Here is a 22,565-nt window from a genome sequence, read left to right as displayed (position 1 = left end):
TTGGGAGGTAGAGATAGGTAGTTTGAGTCCAGCCTGTGAGTTTGAGTCCAGCCTAGTCTACATGACAAGTTCCAGAAGAGTCAGAGTTACATGGTGAGATCCTATCTTTTAAAAAAAAAGGTGGAGGAGGAGGAGGAGGAGGAGGAAGAGGAGGAGGAGGAGGGAGGAGGAGGAGGAGGAGGAGAAGAAGAAGAAGAAGAAGAAGAAGAAGAAGAAGAAGAAGAAGAAGAAGAAGAAGAGAAGTTGCAGTTGTTAGTAGAAGTCTGGATACCTTTCTAATCCTCTGGCAAATGGCATCTCCTGCACCTGGAGATGGGATGAGGGGTGCTGCATAACAGAGGTGAGGCTAGACCTCAGAACTGGCCTTTGCACTTCACTCCCACCTTTTTTTTTTTTTTTTCCAGATTAATGGTCCTCAGGCTTCAGATCTCAAGCCACCCACTGCCCAGAGCTGTTCCCTCTCACACACCTTCGGCCATCTCCACCCTCAGCTCTAGGTGGCCAGCAGGCCTGGGCAGGAGTCACCAGCTGCATTAACTGTAGTTGGGATCCCAGGACTGGCTGTGGGCCCCTGAACCTCAGGGCAGGCTGCGGCAGGCTCACACAGCTAAGGGGTCCAGCCCAGGGTTCCAGGACAGGGAAGGGTCAATACGGGCAGTCTCGTTAAACATGCCAGGCCCTAGATGATCACATGGCCCAGAAATGAGAGCCCCTGGGGGCAATAGAAGAGCCAGTAGGGATACAGAAGCCAAGACCAGCCTGAGGTGGAAACCACCTCAGAGAACTCCAAGGAAGGGAGAAGGCAGGGGTCACTGGTGGCCAAATAGGCACAGAGACCTCAGGGATATCCTCAGTCCTGGAAGGGGAGAACTAGCAGCACCCCCAACCCTGCCCTAAAAACCTAACGGTGAAAGGAGAAAACAGCTCTGTTTATGCCACACAGGAAGGCTGGAAAGGTCTCTCCACCTCCCGCTCCAGGGCCCCACTCCCAAGCCACTCTTACCTGGGAACTCTGTTTACTGCCTGACACCAGACCAAACTGTCAACTCTAGGTGGGGCAAGGCTGGCTGAGTCAGCAAGGAGCTGCAAGCTGGGACAGTATAGCTGGAGTGAGGTGGGAAGGATGCTGCCAGGAAACAAGTCCCCTGCTGCCACCATGTACTCTCCTGAGCCTGGTGATCAATCCAGTCAGGGCCCTCTGCCCCTGAGGCCCACCCCTCAGTGCCTTCTGACTCCCCCTGCTTCTTCTGAGATCACCATGGAGATAGCCTTAGTCAGAGTCCCCCCTCACTGTAGCCAGAGGGATGTCCCCTACAAAGGGACCTGCTTCTTCGGGATGGCTGAGTCATCCTCTCACCTGAGGGGGTCATGATCCCCCAGCAGAGGCTCTGCTATAGAAACCTACTGCCATCTCCGGGTTCACTGCTGTAGCAAGGGCTCCTGAGATGACAGGGATTGGGACAGGTGACAGCAGTGAGGGAAAGTCAGGATCTGAAGGACCTCGAGAACTGCTCCTGGCCCACATCCAACCCACAGGGGCTCACTTGACTCTCAGCAGGCTTGGCTGACCTCAGATCTTAAGGATGCCTGCACACACCCTGCTCGACCCTTGATTCTATGTAGCAGGGCCCTGTGATCAGGTGTGAGCCAGTGGGGGGCAGTGGGCACCTGCTGAGTCCCAGGTCACAGACCCTGAGACCTGGGTGTCTGGATGTGCCAAGTGACGCCCTCTGCACACATAGGCACTTCTGGCTTGAAGCTGCCAGGTCCCCTAGCCCAGCTCTTTGGTACCATGGGAACTTGGCAGTAACAAGATCGGGTGGGGCTGGGGGCAGCTGATAGTGACTCAGCCGAGGGCATTCCCACGGGATGTGTCACAGCACGGCCTGGGTGCTGCTGCCTCCCTCCCACCCTCTAGCAAGGCCTGCCAAGGAGGAGCCACCCAGGAGTGGGCTGGCCCCCAGCATCTGTGGCAGGCTGCTCTTCTCCCTCCCACAGAGGGTCCAGCTCTCAGGGAACAAGGGTCACCAGGGAATCAAAGATGACATTGGAAAGGGACAAGGTGGCTAGAGCTCAATGCCTGCCCTGCGGGCTGGTTCCTGCTCTGATCTCCCCTCAAGGCAAGCAGGGGCCTTGACTCACCAGGGAGGGGCGGAGACACCTGCGCCTGGAAATCCCAGTGCTGGGCAGCTCCTAAGTGGAAGGTGACAAACCCATGGACCAGGAGGCCCAGGTCCAGTTGAGGCCCTGGGCTGTTGGTGCCCTCAATGCCAGACAGCACTGTCTCGGGGCAGGAAAGTGACTTGAGGTCCCTTCTTGGTCTGCCTCACGACACCCCCATGACTCTGCCCACCACTCCTCCTTCATCACTGGGATTCAAGGACCCTGGAGAGGGCCCTCATGGCTGTCCCCTGTCCTCTCCCGACCACACTGGGGCCAGGTGTTCCCTGCAGCATGCAGGACAGGGAGGAGCTGGCGGCAGGAGTGGCTGGAAGCATGTCTGCCATGTGTGGGGGTGTGGGGAGTGTGGGGAGTGGGAGCGCTGCCCTCCTGCCCCAGGCCTCCTGGGCCCAGATCCAGTTTTCCATCCGAGAAAGTGCTTCGGACTATTAAATGTTTATCCCAGCAAAGCAGGCCTTGGCTCCCTTGGCCCATGACTTCCAAAAAAAGAAAAATGAAGGGAAACCCGGAGGCAGAGGCAGGGAACAGGAAGACAGGGCCCCTAGAGAAATGCCCTTCACAGAACAACAGCTTCCCTTGGGTTCACAGATACACCCTTCCCTCTGTCCAACTCCATGTCCCTGGACCCTGTTCCTTATCCAAGAACTACCCTGATCCAGCCTGGTAAACATGGTTACTGTTGCCTGTGGCCTCCCTCCTCGTCGACGCCTTTGAGCCCTCTGTGACTCCTCCACGAAGTACCCAGCCCATTCCCACTTGCTAGACAAGCAAAGGGGAAAATCTCTGCTCTCCCTCCTAAGTCTGGGGACCTCCAGGGGGCAGTGGTATCAGTTTTCAGGCGCAGGTAGGTGGACAGGAAGGGATGAATGGACATCTCTCATACTTGACACCGTCCCTGAATGCAAGATTTTCTCCCTGGGCAGAAAATGCCAGGCCTCAAGCCTCTCCTCCCTAGCCAAGCTGATCCAATCTGCAATGCAAACATCTTCAGTAAGGGGTGTGGAGGAGGGTTACAGAAGGAAAGACACAGCAAGCTAGTAAAATGCTCCCATCGGAGGCAGCAACAGTGCAGCCCAGGACAGAAGAGCCTGTCTGATCAGAGAGGAGAGTAAGGGCTTTGCTACAGCCCCAGCCGAGGTGGAGGTGGGCACGGCTGCCCAACACAGGAGGTTGGGAGGCTAGGGGATCTGCCGGCTCCACCTTCCTCTCCACTCTCAAGCCCAAACCACCCCTTTCTTGGCTGATAATAAAAAAAGTAGGTGCAGCCTGAGGCTTGGAGAGAGTAGGGTGAACACAGCCCTGTCCCTTGAGTCATCCAAAAGAAGAGCCTAGTTGGGCAGTGGTGGCGCACGCCTTTTATCCCAGCACTCAGGAGGCAGAGGCAGGTGATCTCTGTGAGTTTGAGACCAGCCCGGTCTACAGAGTGACCGCCAGGACAGCCAGGGCTATGCAGAGAAACCCTGTCTCAAAGAGAGAGAGAGAGAGAGAGAGAGAGAGAGAGAGAGAGAGAGAGGTAACCGATTGCCAAGAGAGAGAGAGAGCCTGGGGTGTTGTTAGTGACTGATACAGCACCCAAAAGCAGCTTTTATCCCATCTCATTCAAGTAGAGAAGTGATCCAGGTTAACCCTCTACTGCCTCCCACTCCGTGCCTGCCGATGGACCCTGAGGAGAGGCTGCCAGAGCCCAGCCTCTTTTCTGCCTTGCCTGGTAGGACAGGACAGCTAGTATCTTTCAGAGCCACCTATCTCCTCTCTCGGCTGGGTGCCATGGTGCAGGGCTCAGTGTCCCTGCTTCCTGCTTCAGTACCCCATCTTCAGAACAGGAATGTAGATTCCTAACCCTGTCCAGGAGATGACAGACCTGTGCTGCCTGTGCCCTCAATGGGGGCACAGCTCTCTCAGGATGGCAGCCCAGGCACTCCTGGGCACAGATGTCAGGTCTGTGCTGCTCTGGCCCTATACTCTTGGGGAGAAGGAGCTGGTCACACCATGCCACCCCCTACTCCAAAGATAGAACACCCAGACATCCTCACGATGCCACGGCACCTGGGGACTCCAGCAGGAGTTTCTTGAAGAATGCTGGGAGTTAGCGCCTAGGCCGTGCCGGCTCATGCAGGTGCACACCAGGGTCACGGCTTGGAAAGCATGACTCCCTGTCACTTTCTCTGAGATTCGGCTACGCCTCTGGGAAGAAATCCACATATGTGCATTGAGGGTGTGACACCCAGCACTTACAGGGCTAAACTTCCTGATGTCAGTTAGGGAGCGTGTGTAAGGTCCATCTCACAGCCGGTGAAGGTGCTTGGGTTGATCACATCCCTGTCCAGCTCCACCCCTCTCCACCCTTGTGTAGGACATCCCCAGCACATCCACCAGGGGGCAGCCTCTGAGCAAGTTAGCTGGATCAATGGTGGCTCTGCTCTGGACTTTGGAGGTAGCCGATTGCCAAGGGTGGGCACCAGGGGCGTGAGTCACCAGGTATGACTGGCACATGAGGGGGCAGCTCTGTCCTGTTGGGAGTGGACTACAGCGGTAAAAGCCTAAACCCACCCTCCCCCTCATGTATATCCTGGGCCCCGGTGCAGGGTTGAGGACAGCCTGGGCAGAGCCATCCAGGCCCTTATCCTGAGTCTCCTACCAGAGCTGCAGTAGAGGCCACTGCCCTAACTCCCTAAGAGTTAGGTGCACACAGGAGAAACTGCTCCAGACAAGGTGGGGGACCACCAGTTAAATCAGGAAGAAACACTGTTGGTGGAGGAAGAGGCACGCCCTTGGGGGCGGGGCACAGAATGTGAGTAAGACAGGGAGAGGGGGCTGGAGAGCTGGCTCCGAGGTTAAGAGCACTGGCTGCTCTTCCAAGAGTCCTGAGTTCAATTCCCAGCAACCACACGATGGCTCACCGCCATCTGGTGCCCTCTTCTGGCCTGCAGGCATACATGCAGGCAGAACACTGTATACATAATAAATAAATCTTTTTTTTTTTTTTTTTAATGTAAGGTGGTGCCTCAACCTGAACCTAAGAACAAGGAAACCACTCATGCAAACTGGAGACAGAGCAGCCCTATGTCCTTGGGCTTCTTCCCTCTGGGGAGGCCAATCTGCTGTGATGTGGACCAGGGTCAGCGCCAGCGATGGGAAAAGAGGAAGGGGTGGGGGCCACCATTCTCCCACTGCTAGTAGAAGGGCTCCTGGGGTCCCATCTGTATGTGGGAGAATCCCAGCAGGAGAACCCCCTGAGACAGCAAAAGCCAGTTCTCAAAGAGTCCCAGGCTCCAATCCAGCCTCATGGCACACGGGACAAATAGGAGGGGCTATGGGAGCTCTTCTCTGGGTGAAAAAGATGCCAGGCAGGGCCGCCCCTCTGCGTAGCACTCTGCATCTTGAATGGCCTCATCGTGACATTTGCCATCGACTTGTTTCCCCCAAAGAGAGGAGCTCAGCCTGTACTGGGGCAGCTCCTACATCCCAGTCCCCTGGCCAGAGGCTGGCCAGGTGCCCTGGGTGTGGCCAGGCTGCTGCATAACTGACCCAGAGTCTGAAGGACAGTTTCTTGCTGCCCCACCCTGCCCTCCAAGACACCAGAGGTAGGCCCAGGGCAGGGCAGGGACCATCACATAAAAGCAGCAGGTACCCACTCTGCAGCAGATGCTCAGCAAGAAAGGCACTGACCATGGGGGCAGGATGTCAATCCCCCTGACCGGGGCAACAGAACCCTACTCGGGCCCTTTAGGAAGGAAGACCCAGACCTCAAGCCTAGCCCTGTCCCAGCCACACCTAGTTGGTCACTCATATACACAGTAGCCACACGGTGGATCCAGCACAGCGCATAGCCTGGTAACCCCAATCTAAGTCCTGGTCTGGCCAGAATGGTCCCCGCAAAAGCAGGTCAGAAGCTAGATCTAGCAGCAGGTCTGCTAGCCCAGGGCTGGCGCCTGCTCTCCCTGGGCCTGTTCCATCCAGTACGATGCACACCTGCCTCCCTCCGTAGTAGCCGCCTTACTGGGCAAAGCAGCGGGTCCCAGCGGGTTACAGGAGCACCGTGATGAAAACGTGAGAGATAAACAGAGCCAGCCAGCGAGTCTGGAGCGCAAGCAGCCACACAAAGTAATGGAAACCCGAGAAACAAAGTGAGCAGCAGCAGAGACGGGGAAAGGAGGGAGACGCACCGAACAGGCACGCGTGCAAACGAGATGCAGAGACCCACAGAGCCGGCGCGGGACCAAAAAGCACAGGGGACCGGCCGGCCCGCCCGTCCCCATTCCATCCCTCCTGCCCTTCCTCCCGCGCGCGCAGCCTGTCCCGCACTGCGCGCCCGCGTCACGCCCCAGCTCGCCCGCAGAGCCCACCCGCCCGAGGGAAGCGGGCTGCAGGCGGGGGTGAGGCGCACCGCTGCCGGGGGCTCCGGGCCAGGTGGGCAGCACCACGTGGAAGCAGTCGCACATCGTGGCGGCTGGTGGTGCGGGCCGGCGGCGGCCCTGCGCTTCCACTCGCAGCCGGGAGCTGATGCGCCTGGAGAAGGGCGGCGCCCACAGCGCCTCGTTGCCCCGAGCTGCCGCGGGCAGGCGGGCGGGCGGGCGGGCTGTGACTGCGGCTAGCGCTTGGGGTACCTCCAGACCTTGGCTACGGCCCCGCCCTGGTCCGCCCAGCCCGCGCTGACCACTCCGCAGGGACGACGGGGGCGGTGCCGCCGGCCTCATTCAGCCCATTGGTGGCCGCAGCTGAGGACCCGCCCCACAACGGACCCGCCCCGTCGGACCCAGGCCCATGAGGTCTGTCCCCTCCCCAGCTGACCTCAGCCCCCACCCTCCGCTCCCGCCCTCCTCCAGATTGCGTTTCTGGAGCGGAGATTTGAGAAGGTCCTCCAGGGCCCACGACATCCCTGCACCCGGAATCCAGGTCTTCCTTATCTCCTGCTTGAGGGAGTGACGGTGGAGCAGGGAAATGACTGCGATCTGAGAGCCTCAGGAGAAGATGGGGTTCGGAGGCAAAAAGAGGAGGGGCAAGGACAGGCTAGAAGCTGCTAGTTTGGACAGGCTGCCCTGAGCAGATCCCCTCCCTGTAGGCCGTCCAGGAGGACAGGGCCACAACTGGGGCCACCCTGCAGTTCCAAGTCAGGATTTGTCCTTTCAATGGTTTTGGTAAAGAGCCTGGAAGCCGGGACCTGGCCATGACAGGACTTCACTGGCTTGCCCTCCCCCAGAGATGCAAGGTGAGAAGGAAGGGACAGATGAGGGCCTCTCTTAGGGCAGGAGGGGCAAGAGACCAGGTGCTGGAAATGGCCTGCTGGGACAGGCGCTGAGGAGACCGTCAAGGGGCTCCAGGTGGAAGCCTGGGGGGAACCATCAAGACCTGCTGGGTGAGGGCAGCGGGGCTGGGTGGGATTTCAGTGCTCCTGGGACATTCTGGATGCTAACAGAGAGGACTGGATAAGGCAGTCCTTGCAGCCTGCCTGGGGAGGGAGCTTGACAGGGGAGGGCAGAGTCTCACTGGGCACCATGCAGAGGGAACACATTTGGGGGGAGGGAAAGGTGCAATTCTGTTTCCACAAAAGTAAAGTTGATTGACCCCCAGCCTGGTGCAGACCTGAGGGAGAGAGCTATCCCTGGCAATGTGCTGGGAAGAACGTGCTCGCCACTTTTTCTAGGGCAAGAAGACAGGGTGGGAGGCAGGGGAGGCTAAGCTGCAGCAGAAGAGCCACACAGACACCGGGACAAAAATCACACTGGCATCAGGACAACACACACCACAGGCCACCTTGGGTTTGCCCCCATACACACTCGCGCACACTCACACGCACTCTCCCATACACACACACTTGCATATACAGATAAGCATAACAGGACACAGAGTGCGCACATGCACACAGGTGCACACAGTCTTAAGTGCAAGCGGAAACTACCCACAGGAGTCAGGGCCCAGGTGAGCCAGCAAGCATCGGGATGACTCACTCTCGGCAGTTCCCGTTAGCTGGGCTGCAGTGTTGGGCAGCCTGCCAACAACACACTGGTCAGACAGATACCCATCACTGATGGGAAGGAGCCCTGGCAGCCTTCTACAACTGAATAGGCCACAGCCTTGCCTTGGTGGGACGCAAGTCTCACCTCTCCCTGGGGAAATGCCCTGGATGAAGAACACATTACCTTGTCTCTGGGTATGTGGGTCTCTCTGCCTGCTGGATAGGCTGGACAGTCTCGGCCTGCCAATCCAGTGTGTCTGAATCTGGCTTCGGGGTCTGAGAGCAAGGGCCTGGGAACAAGGTACAGTTTTGTATGACCAAAGACCTTCGGGTGCAGACCCAGCTGTGTCCCCTTGTCTCTGGGCAACATAGTACAAGCAAAGTATTCTCGGATTGTCTAGCACGATCCCCCTAGGGCTGTGGTGGCTCCCATCAGCTTCTGGGGGAAGTGGACGTGATCCAGGCTACCCAAGTGCAAACAGAGAAGAGCCGGGGCTGTCATGTTGGGGCATGGCACTAGGTGAGGGCTACCTGGGTGTGCCAGGGCCCTCCCACTGGCCGCTGTCAGTATGGGGACAGCATACTTTGGAAGGTTGTGCTTGGTTGTGAGGCCTCCCTTGAGACACCTGAGACCCTCCTGAACTTCCTCCCTTGGCCCAGTGAGGTGACAGAACCTGGACATGCATGCCCGGAGCGTCTGTGTCTGCTCTGCCAGGGCTTGAGAAAAAGGCTGTCCGTTGCCATACTCATTTGCAGCCCCAGACCCAGAATGTGGGGTAGGAACCCAAAGGCTCCCCCTTCCTTCTGTTGTCTGCTGACTCAGGGCTGGGAGGCAGATCTGTGATGCCTGCAGTCTAGCAAGGTGAGGACCTAACATGGGGAATCTAGCTGCCATCTCCTGGAAGATCCCTCTTAGACTAAAGGTCAGACTAGCCAGTGTGGGACAGACACTTTGGGGTATCTGCCTAGAGAGCTTTTCCACTCCAGGGAAGAGCCACAGACAGAAAAACAAGACCAAGCACTCATACCAACACACACTCCACAGGCCATCTTGGATTTGCGCCAGTACACACAGACATGCACACACACTCCTGTGCGTACACTAAGGTTTACGTGCACAGATATGTACAACAGAATACAGGGGGCCGGTTGCTCGCTCCTGAGGAGTGCTCCTGGGCTCTCACAGGGTGTGGCTCACTCACGTCTTTGGGAGACCCTGTTATGGAAGCTAGGCTGCACCTGTGTGGGTGGGCCAGCCACAAGCCAGACTCTGCTCCCCAGGGCCCAGTTAGACCCTTCCACCACTAGTTGTAGGCCGAAGCTTAACCCTAGCCCTGGGATCACGGTGAACGGGAGCAGGGGAGATAAACATATGTGTTAGGAGACCTGCTATGCTCCATGGGCTGTCCCTTCCCCCATTCTGAAGCCTGACCATCTTCTGCTGCAGAGCAGAGCACTGCCAAGGAGTTCCCGTCACCACACTACAGCTCCAGCCTCCTCCCCGTGTCCTCCTCTGGGGACAGATGCCCTGCTGGGGGAGGCTCCTGCAGCAAGGTCTGGCTCGGGAACTGATACCCCTCCCCAGCATGTGGGGAGATGACCCAACTCGCAACCACACCCAGCACACGAAGGCTTCATGCCTGCTCTAAAGTCAACTCAAGGGGTGTTGTGCAGCTCTGTGACACCCCATGATCTTTCCCCGCAGAAGCTGGGTCCCGGGGACTGGGGATCTGATGTGCTCATGGCCGTCTCGCTCTCTGCTCCTCCCCATTCTCCTGACCCGATGTCCCACTGCCTCTCCAGGAAGGCTGCCCATGACGCCCAGAGCATCAATGATTGATGCATCCTGCAGCAGCCGCAGCAGCAACATGGCAAAAATAGTTTTGCTATCATCATGGCCCTGCCCCACCCCAGGCCACAGGCAGGCGGAAGGTGGTGGCATCTGTGACCACTCTCCCCACAGCCACCCTACTCATCTCAGCCCTTAGCTTTGTTTGGACGGTGGACATGGTTCCTTCCAAGCCTGCAGGTAAAGAGGCTGAGGGCTGTCAGAAGCCCCTTGGCCAGAGGCCCTGCCTCTACTTCCTCAATGCTGAGTACTTGTCAGGTCTGGGTGTGGTCCCCAGGTCCTCCCAACCCTGCATCCATGCAGCTCAGCACACAGCTGGGATTAGCAAGTGGGGAGATGACGGGGTATATTTGGGTGTTCTGCCGCCCCTATAGCAGTGGACTAAGCAGGCCTGCCCTGAGGCTTGGGGAAGCTCTGGACTATCCCAACCACAGGCACAGAAGCAGGGATGGGATCCTCCCCCATCACGGAAGACACTGCGTGGTTTCTGTGACAGTCTGTTCAACCAGTCCTTGCTGTCAGGCGACCATGGGAGTCACGGAGTTGACTGTAGGCTCTGGGCAAAGCAGCACTACCCCAGACAGAAGAACGGTGGGCTAGAGAGGGAGGAACAAGTGAGGGGTGGAGGGCTGTTAGGACTCTTCCTTCCCTCCCCCACACACTGGTTCTGCCCTTTCAGGGACACTTGGGACTCACAGCCCATCCGCTCACACCTTAACTTTAGGGGCCTCTGCTCTCTAGCCCAATCTGCCCTAACTTAACCAAGTAGAGCCGCTGCCTCCTTTGCCCACCTAGGTGGGCTATCTGACCTCCTCCTTCAGTCAGCCCGAGGCACCCCTTCCTTCCTCAAGGCAGCCCCTCTTTAGTGGAGTCTCCAGGGGTCACCCAGGTCTGTTGGTTCACCACATTTGCTGCAGAAATATCACTAACGGACTGGGCTAAAATGGCAGGCACTTCTTTTGCCTCTCCTGGATGTTTTCTGGGCTGTTTCTTCAGGGGGCTTGGAACAGCTGCACCCCTGATCTCCAACATGGGCTGTGACACCTCTACCTCTCTCCACCCCCCTCTCTTCCTCCCTCCTGCTAGACAGGGTCTCACCGTTTAGCCCAGGCTAGTCTCAAACTCACGATGTAGTGCTGGGAGCCATACAGCTTGACATGAACCTTTGGGCCAAACTTGGCAAGCCACATAGTTATAGAACTGTCTTTTGATTATAAATGGCTTCTAGAAGCATGAGCACTCAGAAGGAACAACATGACCCAGACGTCAATCCTTTGTTCCAACCACAGGCCCACTTACCTAAGCAACCCTCCCTCTCCCCACCACTCACCTAAGCAACCCTCCTTCTTCCCCCCACTCACCTAGGTAACCCTCCCTCTCCCCCCCACTCACCTAGGCAACCCTCCCTCTCCCCACCACTCACCTAGGTAACCCTCCCTCTCCCCACCACCCATGAACTTTTTACGCTGACAACATCCTCCTTCCATAGTTTTCTGACATCCTGCTTGAACTAACACCTGGTTCTTGGCCTCTTCTCCCCCCTCTCCTTTACCCCATCCTACTGACTATATAAGCTAGCCTGAAAAAAATAAAATTTGCCACTTGATCAGAATCCTGTCTTGTGGTCATTCTCTTGTGTCTCTTGTCCCCATTCCCCTCCCTAGGTTTCTTGCTCTAGGCTGCTGTCCCGAGGGTCCGGACAACTACAGTGTAGCTTAGGCTGGCTTCTAACTTTGGATCCTCCACCCTTGGCTTTCCCAGTGTTGGTATGACAGGCCTGAGTCACCACACCCAGCTTTCTTGACTCCTTATAGGGACCTGTTTCCCCCACAGCTCCAGATCCCCACTTTCACCTCATACGGGACACCCATCCATTTGATAAGGTTTCATATCCGTGGCTTCTGGAGATTAGAATGTGGACATCTTTGGGGGAGCATTTTCAGCTGACACACTGGTCACACAGGTCACCCCAACCTGGGCCTGTGGCCGCAGAACTAGAACTGTGTGCATTCTGGTCTTTCCTCCTACCTGACAAAGCTGAGACCTGGACAGACCTGGGAGGTGCTGAGGGCAGGAAGGGCAGACCTGGGAGGTGCTGAGGGCTGGAAGGGCGGCTCCAGTGCACTCCTTTCTCCAATCTACTTGTCCCACTTGAACCCAGCCAGGCCTCAGTTTTCCTGTCTCCTTCCAGCGCCCTAGACCTCAAGGACAATGAAGGCAGTGGGTGAGGGGACTTGGATCAGTACCAATGGACAGAGAGGACCTGCTGGGTCATAACGAGGCCAACAGAAGCCAGTGTCTGTAAGCACAGACAGTGTCTGACTGACACCATCCTATCGGGCCACTCAGAGTTGGAATGGCTCAGCCAAGACCTAGTCCTGAGCTCTGCCTGCAGGGCTTACAGAACAGTGCCCAAGGGAACGGGGAAGGCTGTGCCCCAAGATGCAGGGAATGAGCTCATCTTGTCGCTTTTAAATCAGATTTTCCAATAGGTCTTCTGAGGAGGCTGGCCGAGAATGAGGGACCGAGTAATTCATGCAGGGGCAGGGCCCAGGGGAATGCAGGGGAGGGGGAAATCTGTGCATGGAGGAGGAGGCTGGAGTTGGGTTTAGATGCAGAGCTGACCCACCTGTTTCCCAGGGGAGGTTGGTAATGGCTGCTAGTCCCCGCATGGCCAGGGTAGGGATGTGACACGCTGCAGGCTGACTTAATGAGCCTCAGATGGGAACAGATGAGAAAGGGCCAGGGACTTCTATGGCTGGGTCAAGGTGAGTTCATCAGGGCCCTTACCCAGCACAGCTGGCTGCAGGACGCTGTGAGGGTCTGATGGTCCATGACCAAGACTGGCCCTGCTCTGCCTTGGGACTGGCTGGTGACCAGGGCCAGATTGTGAGCACAAGAGGGAGGGCAGTGGCTCTCCTGCTCGGCAGGCAGTAGACCCTCATCCTCGTACAAGGAAGAGTGGTCTGGGAATAGGCTGAACCAGCGAGACAGTTTCGTTCTATCGCACCCACGCGGCCTCCAGTCTTGAGAGACCGTTCAACAGGAGCGCAGGAACCAAGGCTAGGCGGGGTGGGAGGGTGTAGGCTGAGGGGCCAGCACCATGGCAGTGGCTTTACTCCCGTGCCGGGTGTGCGACTGCGGGGGGACACATCGGACACACCGGCCCCGGACACCGTAACAAAACGAGAACGGCTCACTTGTAGGGCGGAGAGGGCAGGAAAGCCGGCCAGGTGGCAGGCTGGGTCCCGCTAGCAGCGCAGCCGGTGCGCAGCCCTCGGCAAGCAGCGGCCCCGCAAGGAGCCAGAGAGGGCGGGGCGGGGGCGGGGGTAGCTGCTGGCCACGCCCCGCGGTGGCGTGCTGACGCCACGCGAGGCACGCCGGAAGCCCGCGGGCGCGCTCCGTTGCCGGGCAACGCGCGGCGCTGGCTGCAGCTAAGCTGACTGTGGGTATCTCCCGGCCGGGCGCCGGGAGGCGCGTCGCGGTGGCGAAGGTGGGTGCGCGCTTTGCGGGCCTCTGGGAGCCCGGGACCCCCTGCGTCCGCACCCGCGTCCGCGCCTGGGACCTGGTCCCGGAGCCCGTGGACACTCGCGCCTGGGACGCGCGCGATCCCCGAGCTCCCGACCCTCCGCCCGCGGCCTCGCAGACCCGGTTCTGCGGCCCGCCCGCCCGCAGACGACCGTCCGCCCGCGGGCCTTCCTCCATCGCCCCGCTTGTTTGGCCCTAGGACACGCCCCCGGGCAGGACGGGCCACCCGCAAGCGCAGGCGGGCGCGCGCCAGGAGGGGTCCGATCCACAGAGGCACGTGAACGCCCCCCGCAAGCCCTGGGCAACTCGGGCTCGGCGGCTGCATGCCTTCTGAGCAGCGCTCCCCCGGGTCGGCTGGCCAGCCCGCACCAAGATGCAAGGCGGGCAGGAGATGAGGGTAGAGTCCGTGAGTGACCCCGCGCAGGAGCCTGGAGAGGGGTCCCCGCGCCCAACAGCTGGACCACAGAGTGGTGATGGTCTGGAGCCCGGGAGCGTCTGCAGCGACGGCGGCTCCCTGCCTCTGCCCGACGCGAAGGCTGGCTTCTCCAGGCTGCAAGAGGCTCTTCCCGCCTGTCCACCCAGCTGCCCACACCCAGGGGAGCTCAGCGGCGGCTGGGGAGAGTTCGAAGGCTTCCGGGAGTCTTCGGCTAAGTCTGAGCCGTTTTCTCAGCCCTTTGAACTCCCAGGGAGAGCCGCAGACCATCAGCCGCGGAGACCCCCTTCAGTCGCGAAAGAGCATGGTTCTTGCCAGGGGCAGCAGGGTGGACCCTGGGTGACAGGCGCTGCTGCTGGCCCATCTTCAGAGGTATTTCTGTGGTTGAGTGGGAAGTGTTTTGTAGAGCCGTTTAGACTTTGCCCAGGCTTCTGTGCGCTGAGGGTGTGGCGGTCTTGCCAGCCTTTGAGTCCCCTCCCCTGGTTTGTCTTTTGCTGTGTGGTTGGCTGTCCTCTGCTTAAGAGGAGGACAAGGAATGGAGGGCTTGGACGGGGGGCTCCGAAGAAATGGATCTGAACAAGGCATGGTGGAGGCCCAAGCTGGGCAGTTTTCTCTGAACTCTTCTTCTGAAGCTTGGAGTGGCACTTGTATGGTCCTGTTTGAGGCACGCAGAAGACTCCTGAATCTGTAGGGTTAGAACACCTCAGCCCTGAAAATCAGATATCACAGGCCAGTCTTGAGTACTAAACCAGGTCGTGCCAGTACAGGGTCCTGCTCAGCCCTCAGAAATGACCACACCTTTGCCTCCTTGACTGCCTCTGAGCCCTGCCTTTCAGCGGTTCTCCCCACGAAACGGCTCACCCTGAACACCGGTAGAGCTGCACCTTCACCTTCCCATTTGTTCTGAAGCAGGGACTATCCCCACCATGTTTGAAGTGTTAGGACACTTTGGTTCCCGGTGGGAATTTCACAGAAAACACTAGATGAGTGTAGGGAAGTGCACCCAGCTGGGCTGCAGCACACAGAGCAAACATAATACTCACCTCAAAACCTCAAACACTTGCCAGCTGCCTCTCAGCCACCACTTGGTTCAGACCGTGTTGACACCACTTCCCCTAACTCAGAGCCTGTGCAGGGTGAAGTATGTTTCCACTGCCATTCCTGGAGATTCTGAGGGATAATGTCACCAGTGATGGCAACACCACTGAGCGTGCAACCAGGGACAAAATGTATTTCTGTTAAGTCAGTTATTTGAAATAAGGTTACCGAATGTATACATTGCTCCTAACATTGGAGTGTTCTTTTTTTCCAGTCCATCCTCAGCTATGAGAAGGTTTTTAGGTTTGCGTTTCAAGAAGTCCCAGTGGAACAGGCAACTGAAGACGTTTGTTCTTTAGACCATTTCTTAGAAAAAAGCAGTGAAGAAAACACCAGCCTTGCATCCGTGCCTAGACTGTGGTAATGCACTTAGACTGGGAACGGGTTGTCACAGCAGCTTCATTTCTGTTTGCTAAAGTGGTTCCACAAAGCTTTTTGGCTGTTCCTAGACAGTACATTGTTCCTGTAGCCACCTGTAGGCCACAGCATTCCAGAGGGACCTGGAATTGATGGATAACTCCAGTAGTGCCCCTGGTGTGGCTTCCAGGGGCTGCTACTAGGGACTTGGCTCAGTGGTACCTGACACCTGTGACCCCCCCCCATCCACAGTTACAGGAATCACCCCCGAGGGCAGTCACTGGACCCCAGGGGCTGTGACCAGCAGTGCCCAGCTGTTTGGTGCTCCTGTAGAGTGTAGCCTGTCAGGAGTGCCTGCCTCAGGGCAGCCCCAGCAGGCTAGTGGTGACTATGCCATTGTCAAGTTCTTCAGAGGCCCAGGTGGCTCAGGTGTCAGGCTTGGCAAGGCTAGACATGCTGGAACAGGAGGGTGGGCATTGCTTTAGGGTGGAACACTCTTCTATGTTCACAAACACATGGGAAAATGATGAGCCAACATTTGGCACATCCTGTATGGCCTTGCAGCTGTTGGGTGCCATTTTACGTCTCATGGGTTGAACACACACATGGCACCCAACACTCACATGGCCACAAACACCATTCCCCTACGGATTTCTTCATCGGTTCTCCCGAGTGTGTATCCGTGCTGTGACCTACGGCTGTAGACATTTGAGTGAGTGATACCGGTACAGCTGACCTCAGGGTTTCTCCAAGGAGAGGCATAGGTAGGGGACATGTGGGCAGATACAAGGGAAGACAAGTTGACAGTGAATGTTTGGGTTTACAAGAGAGCAGAGCCCAGTTCTGAGTCCTCATGGGCCCTCTGCTGTGGGGCCGGGCTTCGGTGATCTGCCGGGAAGTCTTTCAAGTCTCCTGTCCTGACTGCGTCTTTCTCCCAGTTCTGAATCTAGGAAGCTCTGGAGAGCCCTTCAGAACACTGACACCGGGTCTGCTTCACCGTGTCTCTGGAGTGAATCTCACTGTCGGGAAAACCTCTTTCCTGTCCTCGGCATAGACGCCACCCAGAAGGTAAGGAGGCTTGGGGAGTGTGGTGGGAGGCTTCTCTCCCTGTGGCGACATAACCAGACAGAGTCCCTGGAGGGGAAAAAAGACTTATTTTGGCTCAAATTTTAGCAACTTCAGCCTATGGTGAGCTGGTCCCATGTTTCTGGGCCTGTGGGGAGATGAAGGGTGTCACAGAAGAAAACTCACAGTGGACAGAAAGCAGAGAAGCAGTAACAGGCAGGGACCAAGGCAAGACAGAGCCCTCAATGACACCCCTCCTGTGACTCACTTCATTCAACCAGGCCTCACCCTAAAAATTCCATCACTTCACAATAATGCTGTCGAATTATAAATCCACTGGTAAATCCAGTCACTTCTGAAAAGCCGTCAGCTGGCAACAGGCCCCTAGCAGGGAGCCTGTGGGGATTTTTCATTTTCAAGAAACTGTAACAAGAAAGTGGCGGCTACACTGTGGCCAGTCACACTGGCATGGCACACTTCGGAGACCGCTGACTTGGGACAAGGCAGGTGGTGTTGAATACAGACTCTGCTGTCAGCACTGGGAAGGCCGTCTTCCGCAGGGTCGTGGTGTACTTCTCAGAATGAGACTGGGACAGGGCAGAGCTGGGGTGGGTGGGGGTGTCCTTAGATGCATGTGCAGGACCCCAGCAGGAGAATACACCAGCAGGCATGTATGTGGGCCCAGGGCAAGTGGGAGGAGGTAGTGCTGTGTCCGTGGTAAGCCCCTTGGGAGCCACCAGAGGGAGCAGAAGCAGGTGGGGAAGGACAGGCAGGAGCCAGGTGCCTGAAAATGGGCAGTTTGCGTAGGGCCGGTAGCTGGGGCTACAGCAGCGCACAGGGAGGGTTGGGATGAGGGCAAGTTCCACACAGATAGGTGACGTGTGTGGGGTCAGGCACATTTGAGACACCTCAGCAATGTAGTAATGTGGCTTAGGTGGAGGTCGAAGCCACTCGGTAGTCCCAAGAAGAAAGCCTGATGTCTGAGGTGGGAGCCAGCCAAGCCCAGGTCCAGGGCAGAGCAGCAGGAGAAAAAAGCTCAGGAGGTGGCTTGAGAACATCAGTGGACAGTGTCCAGTGAGCAGCAGTGTGCACAGGTCCAGCCCCTGAGTTTCCAGAGACATTACACCTCAGAGCAAGGCAAAGGTCTTTTCATTCTCAAATATCATGCTCTTTAAGTGGAGAAACTTAGAGAGCCAGGCAGTGGTGGTGCACACCTCTAATCCAGCACTCGGGAGGCTGAGGCAGGCAGATTTTTGTGAGTTTGAGACCAGCCTGGTCTATAGCGAGAGTTCCAGGACAGCCTCCAAAGCCACAGAGAAATCCTGTCTCAGGGAAGAAAAAAAAAAAAAAAAAAAAAAAAAGAGGCCAGGAAAGAAGGCAGCTTGGCCCTGGTGAGGACCACAGTGCAGGCTGGTTATCTTATCAACCCAAGGACACCGAGCTTGTCAGGAAGTGAGAGAGGAACTGGGAGGAGAGACAAGCACCCTCCCAGAGCCCCTACCCACCGACACCCCACATAGAGGTCAGCCTGGCCTTAACATGCAGGAAATATTGAACCTGCAGGCTAGGAAGCAGGGCTCCTGGGTGTCAGGCTCCAGGGAGCAAAGGGGAACTTCCTGGATTTGACTATGAAGACATTCTTTTTCTGTTGCTCTAACAAAATGCCTAAGACTAGGTACTTTATAACATTTACACATTCATGTGAGTCATAGTTCTGGAGGCTGGAATCCAAAAACATGGTGCTGGTACCTGCTTGCATCTGGCTCCATTATAACATGGCTCAGCATCATGAGGTGAGACACAGCCAACATGCCAGCTCTAGTCTCTGCTCACACAGCCACTAATGCCACCACAGAGGCAACATTCTGATAATACTAATCACCTCCCAAAGCTTCCCTCCAAATGCAGTTAACATGTGGACTTAGGAATTCAGATTATAACACACACACTTTTAGAGACACATTCAAGCCACAGCTGGAAGGTTGAGGAGCACCCCAGTTCTGGAGGCTCACAGCAGGCAAGGCAGAGAGGGAGGCTGTGGGCCTGACCCTCTGTGACACCCAAGGCATCCAGGAGTAATACTACAGTTTTGGAATGAATGTGGCAACACTGTAACAGAGGTTTCTTTCCTTAGAGCGGTTCTGGAGGACAGGATCATGTTCTAGAAGGTTCTGACCTCAGAAAGCCGGAAGAGCTGCTGGCAGTCAGCAGTTTCCATCTACACCACTGCAAAGCCCTGATTCAGACCAAGGTGAGTAGTCACAAGCTCATTTCTCAGAGTGCCAAGAGCACCTGAGGGCGGGCTGGGGTGGGCATCAAGAGGCTAGGATGGCTGACTGCCAAGGCAGAGGCTGGCAGAGGCACCTACAGCCCTGAGGCCTTGTGCAGCCAACACATCAGCTCCTCACTGCAGGGCCCAGTGGAAAGAGAGGTGTGGACAGGAAAGGGACTTGTTCCTACCCCTCTCTTACCAGGGAGGGAGGGCAGGCCTGTCTGGACCTGGATCTTGTGCTCACCTCTAACCAGGCATTTCAAAGGGCTCTCTGTGTGCCCAGGAGACAGTCGGTGAGGCAGCGACTGGAGAGTGTGCCACAGGACCTGCTTTGCAGTGTTGGGGAGAGGTGATGGGGGAAGGGGATGGAATACAGCCCTGTGGCTCTATGGAAAGCCAAGCATCAGGACACAGTGTGGTGCCGCCCACAGCCTTGGTTGGTATATGGGGCAGATGATGGGTTCTATGGCATTCAGGAAAGGGCACCACTATGAATTAATAGGGCATGCCCTCAGCCTTTTGGAAGGACAGACCTCTGAAGGAGAGCTGCACTTGCCTTTGAGCCACAAGACATTTAGGACGTTCATCCCTCACAGTACTTGGAGATACCCAGCAGCAGCTCTGAGGGTGGAAATCTGTGAAGTCCACCAGTGGATGCTGGAGCCAGGAGCAAGGGCTAAGGTGACCAGACCCAGTGCAAGGGCCAGGAGCACAGTGAGGAAAGGACCCACCCTGCTTCTGGACTTCAGGGCAGCCACACAATTTAAACTTGGTCTGGCCATGTGGGAAGTGATGTAGCAGTGACTAGATACAGAGAGAAGAGACCAGGGCCCGAGTGGATGACTCTCATAGCCTCTGTCCTCATCCTGGACCTGGACGCTTGTCTGTGAACTGCACAGTGAGACCTAGGAGAGAATCCCAGAGGCTTCATGTGCAGGCAACCTCGTGTCCTATCTAGATTCTGATCACCACTTTCCTCTCAGCTCTCAGGGACATCTGGCAGCAGACAGGGCAGCCTGATTACCTACAGCCTGTTTCTGAAGACACCACTACAAGGAAATGGGCACTACACCACCATTCCACAAAAAAAGATCTTTACTCCACGCAACCTAAAGATGGCATTCTTTAGTAATGGTGTTTGCTAAAAGCAAGAGTACTTTGTAACTTTATGAGATATTTTACATTCTTACTGGTTTGTTTTAGTACTAGAATCTGAGAACTGTTCTATGGCACTGTTTCCCGGACCCATGTTAGTTGCCTAGAACCTCTGTCAATCTGCGCTATACCTCATGCACTCAGATCTGAAGGGGTGCACTGGGAATTCCTAGGGCAGAGCCGGTTTCCATTAGCATTTCTGGGGACACTGTAGGCTGGCACCAGGTGCCTGATGACCCCTGCCTGGCTCACAGTTGGAGCCATGAGTTCAGAAGTTGGGAGACAGAACCCACCCTGGCCCTGGATCCCCTTAGTGCTCACCTCTGTGCTGGGTCCTGCCCTCACTCCATAGCCTTGGGGACAGCTTTCCTGAGTAAAAGGGTGGCAGGAGACCACACTGGGTGTCCCAGGACAGCTTCCTTGGTCATCTGCTGAGACAGTTTTCTTCTAGGGGCAGACACTAGCAGGCAGCACTGAATTTTGTAAACTTTTATTAAAAAGAAAAGACTGTATAAGCCTGTGTTGTTATTGACTCATTAGCTCTTGGAGAGGCTACTGTGGGGATGACTTCCTCAGGAGATGTTAGCTTCACTATTGACTGAATTGACCAAGCTGTCCAGAACCAGATGACAGTGTAGACAGGACATATGGAGTGTTGGAACTGTCCTTCAGGAAGGGAGAAGGAAGGTGCTGCTGATATATGACCCTTGAACACAGCCACCACTAGGTGACATATAGTTTGAGGCTTATAGCAAAAGGATAACCCACTGTTTTTATTTTATCTGGGGTAGGGGTGTTTGTTTTGGTTTGCTTTGGGTGTGCCAGATGTTTGGGGAAGCTGCCTTAAGTTTTCATTTTTAGAAAGCAGCACTAACCAGTACATGGCAGTAGGAAGCTGCAGCTTCCCTGTACCTGCAGATGCAGAGGTACTGCTATCTGGAAAGGAAACAGTGTGTAAGTCATTCAGACTACCCAGTAGAAAAGATAACTGAAGTAAAAAATGCTGCTCAAAAAGCATGTAAATGTGTGGTGACATCTTGTTTACACTGTAACAAATAAAGCTTGCCTGAAGATCAGGGGTGGAGCTTGCTACTTGTTAACTGTAGAGGTCTGGAGGTCTGTAGAGACAGACAGGAAGTGATATGACAGGGCGAAGAGAGGAATATAAAGCAGGAGGAGACAGGAACTTGGCCTCTTTTGGCTAAGGAGTTAGCAATGCTCTTCTCTCTCTGATCTTTCAGGGTTTATTTGTTCCAACATCTGGCTGTGGGTTTTTATTAAGGCCGATTAGAACTCGTTTTATATATTGGAACCACATCACTTCCTGTCTGTACAGACCTCCAGACCTCTATGGTTAACTAGTGGCTAGCTCCACCCTCTGATCTTCAGGCGAGCTTTGTTAGAGTATAAACAAGATATCACCACAAAAATAATAAAAACAAACAGAAAACAAGTCAAGGGCCAGTAGGCATACGAAAAACATACTTACCGCCATCTACCACCGGGAAGCACAGCCAAGTGCAGTGAGGCACGGCCACACTGTAGAGATGGGCTGGCAAGGGCGTGGAGATGTAAATGAGAGCAGCTATTACGGGCAACAGTATAAAGACTCTCCCCAAATTAAAAACAACTGCCATGTGACCCAGCGATCCTTCCGCTTTGCGGTATATCCAAAGGAAGGAACTGTCTGTGGAAGAGCTGTTTGTACATTCACTGCAGCCTGGCTCTCTGGGTAGATAGAGGAGTACCGTCTACCCAGGAAAAGATGAAACCCTGATGGCCTGAAGGACGTGACGTTGAGTGGAGTAAGCCAGGCACAGAGACTTCCAGCAGATGACGTCTTACGATGTGAAATCCCCAGAGGCTGGGTAGCAGTTAGCAGGGCCTGGTGGAGACGGTGTCAGCCAAGGGTAGTGTCAAGTCAGCATTCAGGAAGTCCAGTCAAGACACCTAACGTATAACGTGGAAAGCACTGGGAGTAGTTTAACAATCAATTCCCAAGCTGGGAACGGTGGTATACACCTTTAATCCAGCACTGGAAGGCAGAGGGAGGGGGATCTGAGTTTGAGGCCAACCTGGTCTATAGAATGAGTTCCAAGACTGTCGGGGCTATGCAGAGAAACCCTGTCTCAGAAGTGGGATATGAATTATGTTCTCAGAAGTCGCTGAAAAGATTTACTGTTACCAGCTCCATTTAGCCATCTGAGAACATATATGCCTAAATGTGTGCAGTTTCCATCAAACAAAGCAGGAGTGAGCAAGCCATGTGAAGCAGAGCATCCCGCAAGTGCTCTGAACGCACTCGCACTCTGCTCTTGGGCTCGTAGCAGCTGCACACAAGGTGAAGCCGCCAGGAGCTTCTCAGAACACACCAATGCTAAGAGCTAGGGGTCCAGCTGCCTGGGACAGCCAAGCCTCAACTGAGTGCAGCACCTGAACAGCACAGCACAGCACAGCAGTAGCAAGTCCTCAGAGAGTCCTTGCCCTTCCCACCCTCTTCCTCACCAAGAACTGGACCTGGAGGCACACAGGCAGGAGCCATACCCTAGCCTGGTTCAGGCTCTGGCCAAACAGAAGGTAAGAGGCTCAGATTTGAGGCTTACTTGCCTGTTGGCTTTGCTTTGGGTGTCACTGGGTTCCTTGGTTCCTGTTCTTTATCCGTCTGCTGTCC

General features: G+C 55.9%; 2 protein-coding genes across 3 annotated transcripts in view; one reads left to right on the top strand and one right to left on the bottom strand.

The window, feature by feature from the left end:
• Ahnak2 (AHNAK nucleoprotein 2) overlaps positions 1-6,638 on the bottom strand; it is a 36,928-nt gene extending 30,290 nt beyond the window's left edge. Inside the window, exon 1 of the mRNA XM_027416650.2 lies at positions 6,569-6,638. Within this exon, the coding sequence (XP_027272451.2) occupies positions 6,569-6,623 (55 nt within the window). The 5' untranslated portion in view covers positions 6,624-6,638. The remainder of the gene's footprint in view (positions 1-6,568) is intronic.
• Positions 6,639-13,511: 6,873 nt separating this feature from the next.
• Clba1 (clathrin binding box of aftiphilin containing 1) lies at positions 13,512-20,409 on the top strand. Of its 2 annotated transcripts, XR_004770141.1 has the most exons (6): positions 13,512-14,319; positions 15,260-15,405; positions 16,341-16,470; positions 18,602-18,718; positions 18,994-19,175; positions 19,723-19,859. XR_004770141.1 is itself a non-coding variant. In XM_027416652.2 (5 exons), the coding sequence occupies exons 1-5, from the start codon at positions 13,888-13,890 to the stop codon at positions 19,882-19,884; spliced, it is 987 nt and encodes a 328-aa protein (XP_027272453.1). In that variant the 5' UTR covers positions 13,854-13,887; the 3' UTR covers positions 19,885-20,409. The 2 variants fall into 2 exon arrangements, 1 of the variants encoding a protein (XP_027272453.1); XM_027416652.2 differs by lacking the exon at positions 18,994-19,175 and having other exon boundaries at positions 13,854-14,319; positions 19,723-20,409.
• The last annotated feature ends 2,156 nt before the right edge of the window (positions 20,410-22,565 follow it).

The sequence above is a fragment of the Cricetulus griseus genome, chromosome 5, assembly GCF_003668045.3.
Source record: "Cricetulus griseus strain 17A/GY chromosome 5, alternate assembly CriGri-PICRH-1.0, whole genome shotgun sequence".
NCBI lineage: Eukaryota > Metazoa > Chordata > Mammalia > Rodentia > Cricetidae > Cricetulus > Cricetulus griseus.
Note: the sequence above shows the minus strand (reverse complement) of the source record. Positions and strands in the feature narration are given on the sequence as shown.

Coding starts and splice junctions, on each gene's coding strand:
- Clba1 (XM_027416652.2), top strand. CDS start 13,888: ATGCAAGGCGGGCAGGAGATGAGGGTAGAGTCCGTGAGTGACCCCGCG. Junction 14,320..15,259: donor CTGCTGGCCCATCTTCAGAG/GTATTTCTGTGG, acceptor CTTTTTTTCCAG/TCCATCCTCAGCTATGAGAA. Junction 15,406..16,340: donor GCATCCGTGCCTAGACTGTG/GTAATGCACTTA, acceptor TCTTTCTCCCAG/TTCTGAATCTAGGAAGCTCT.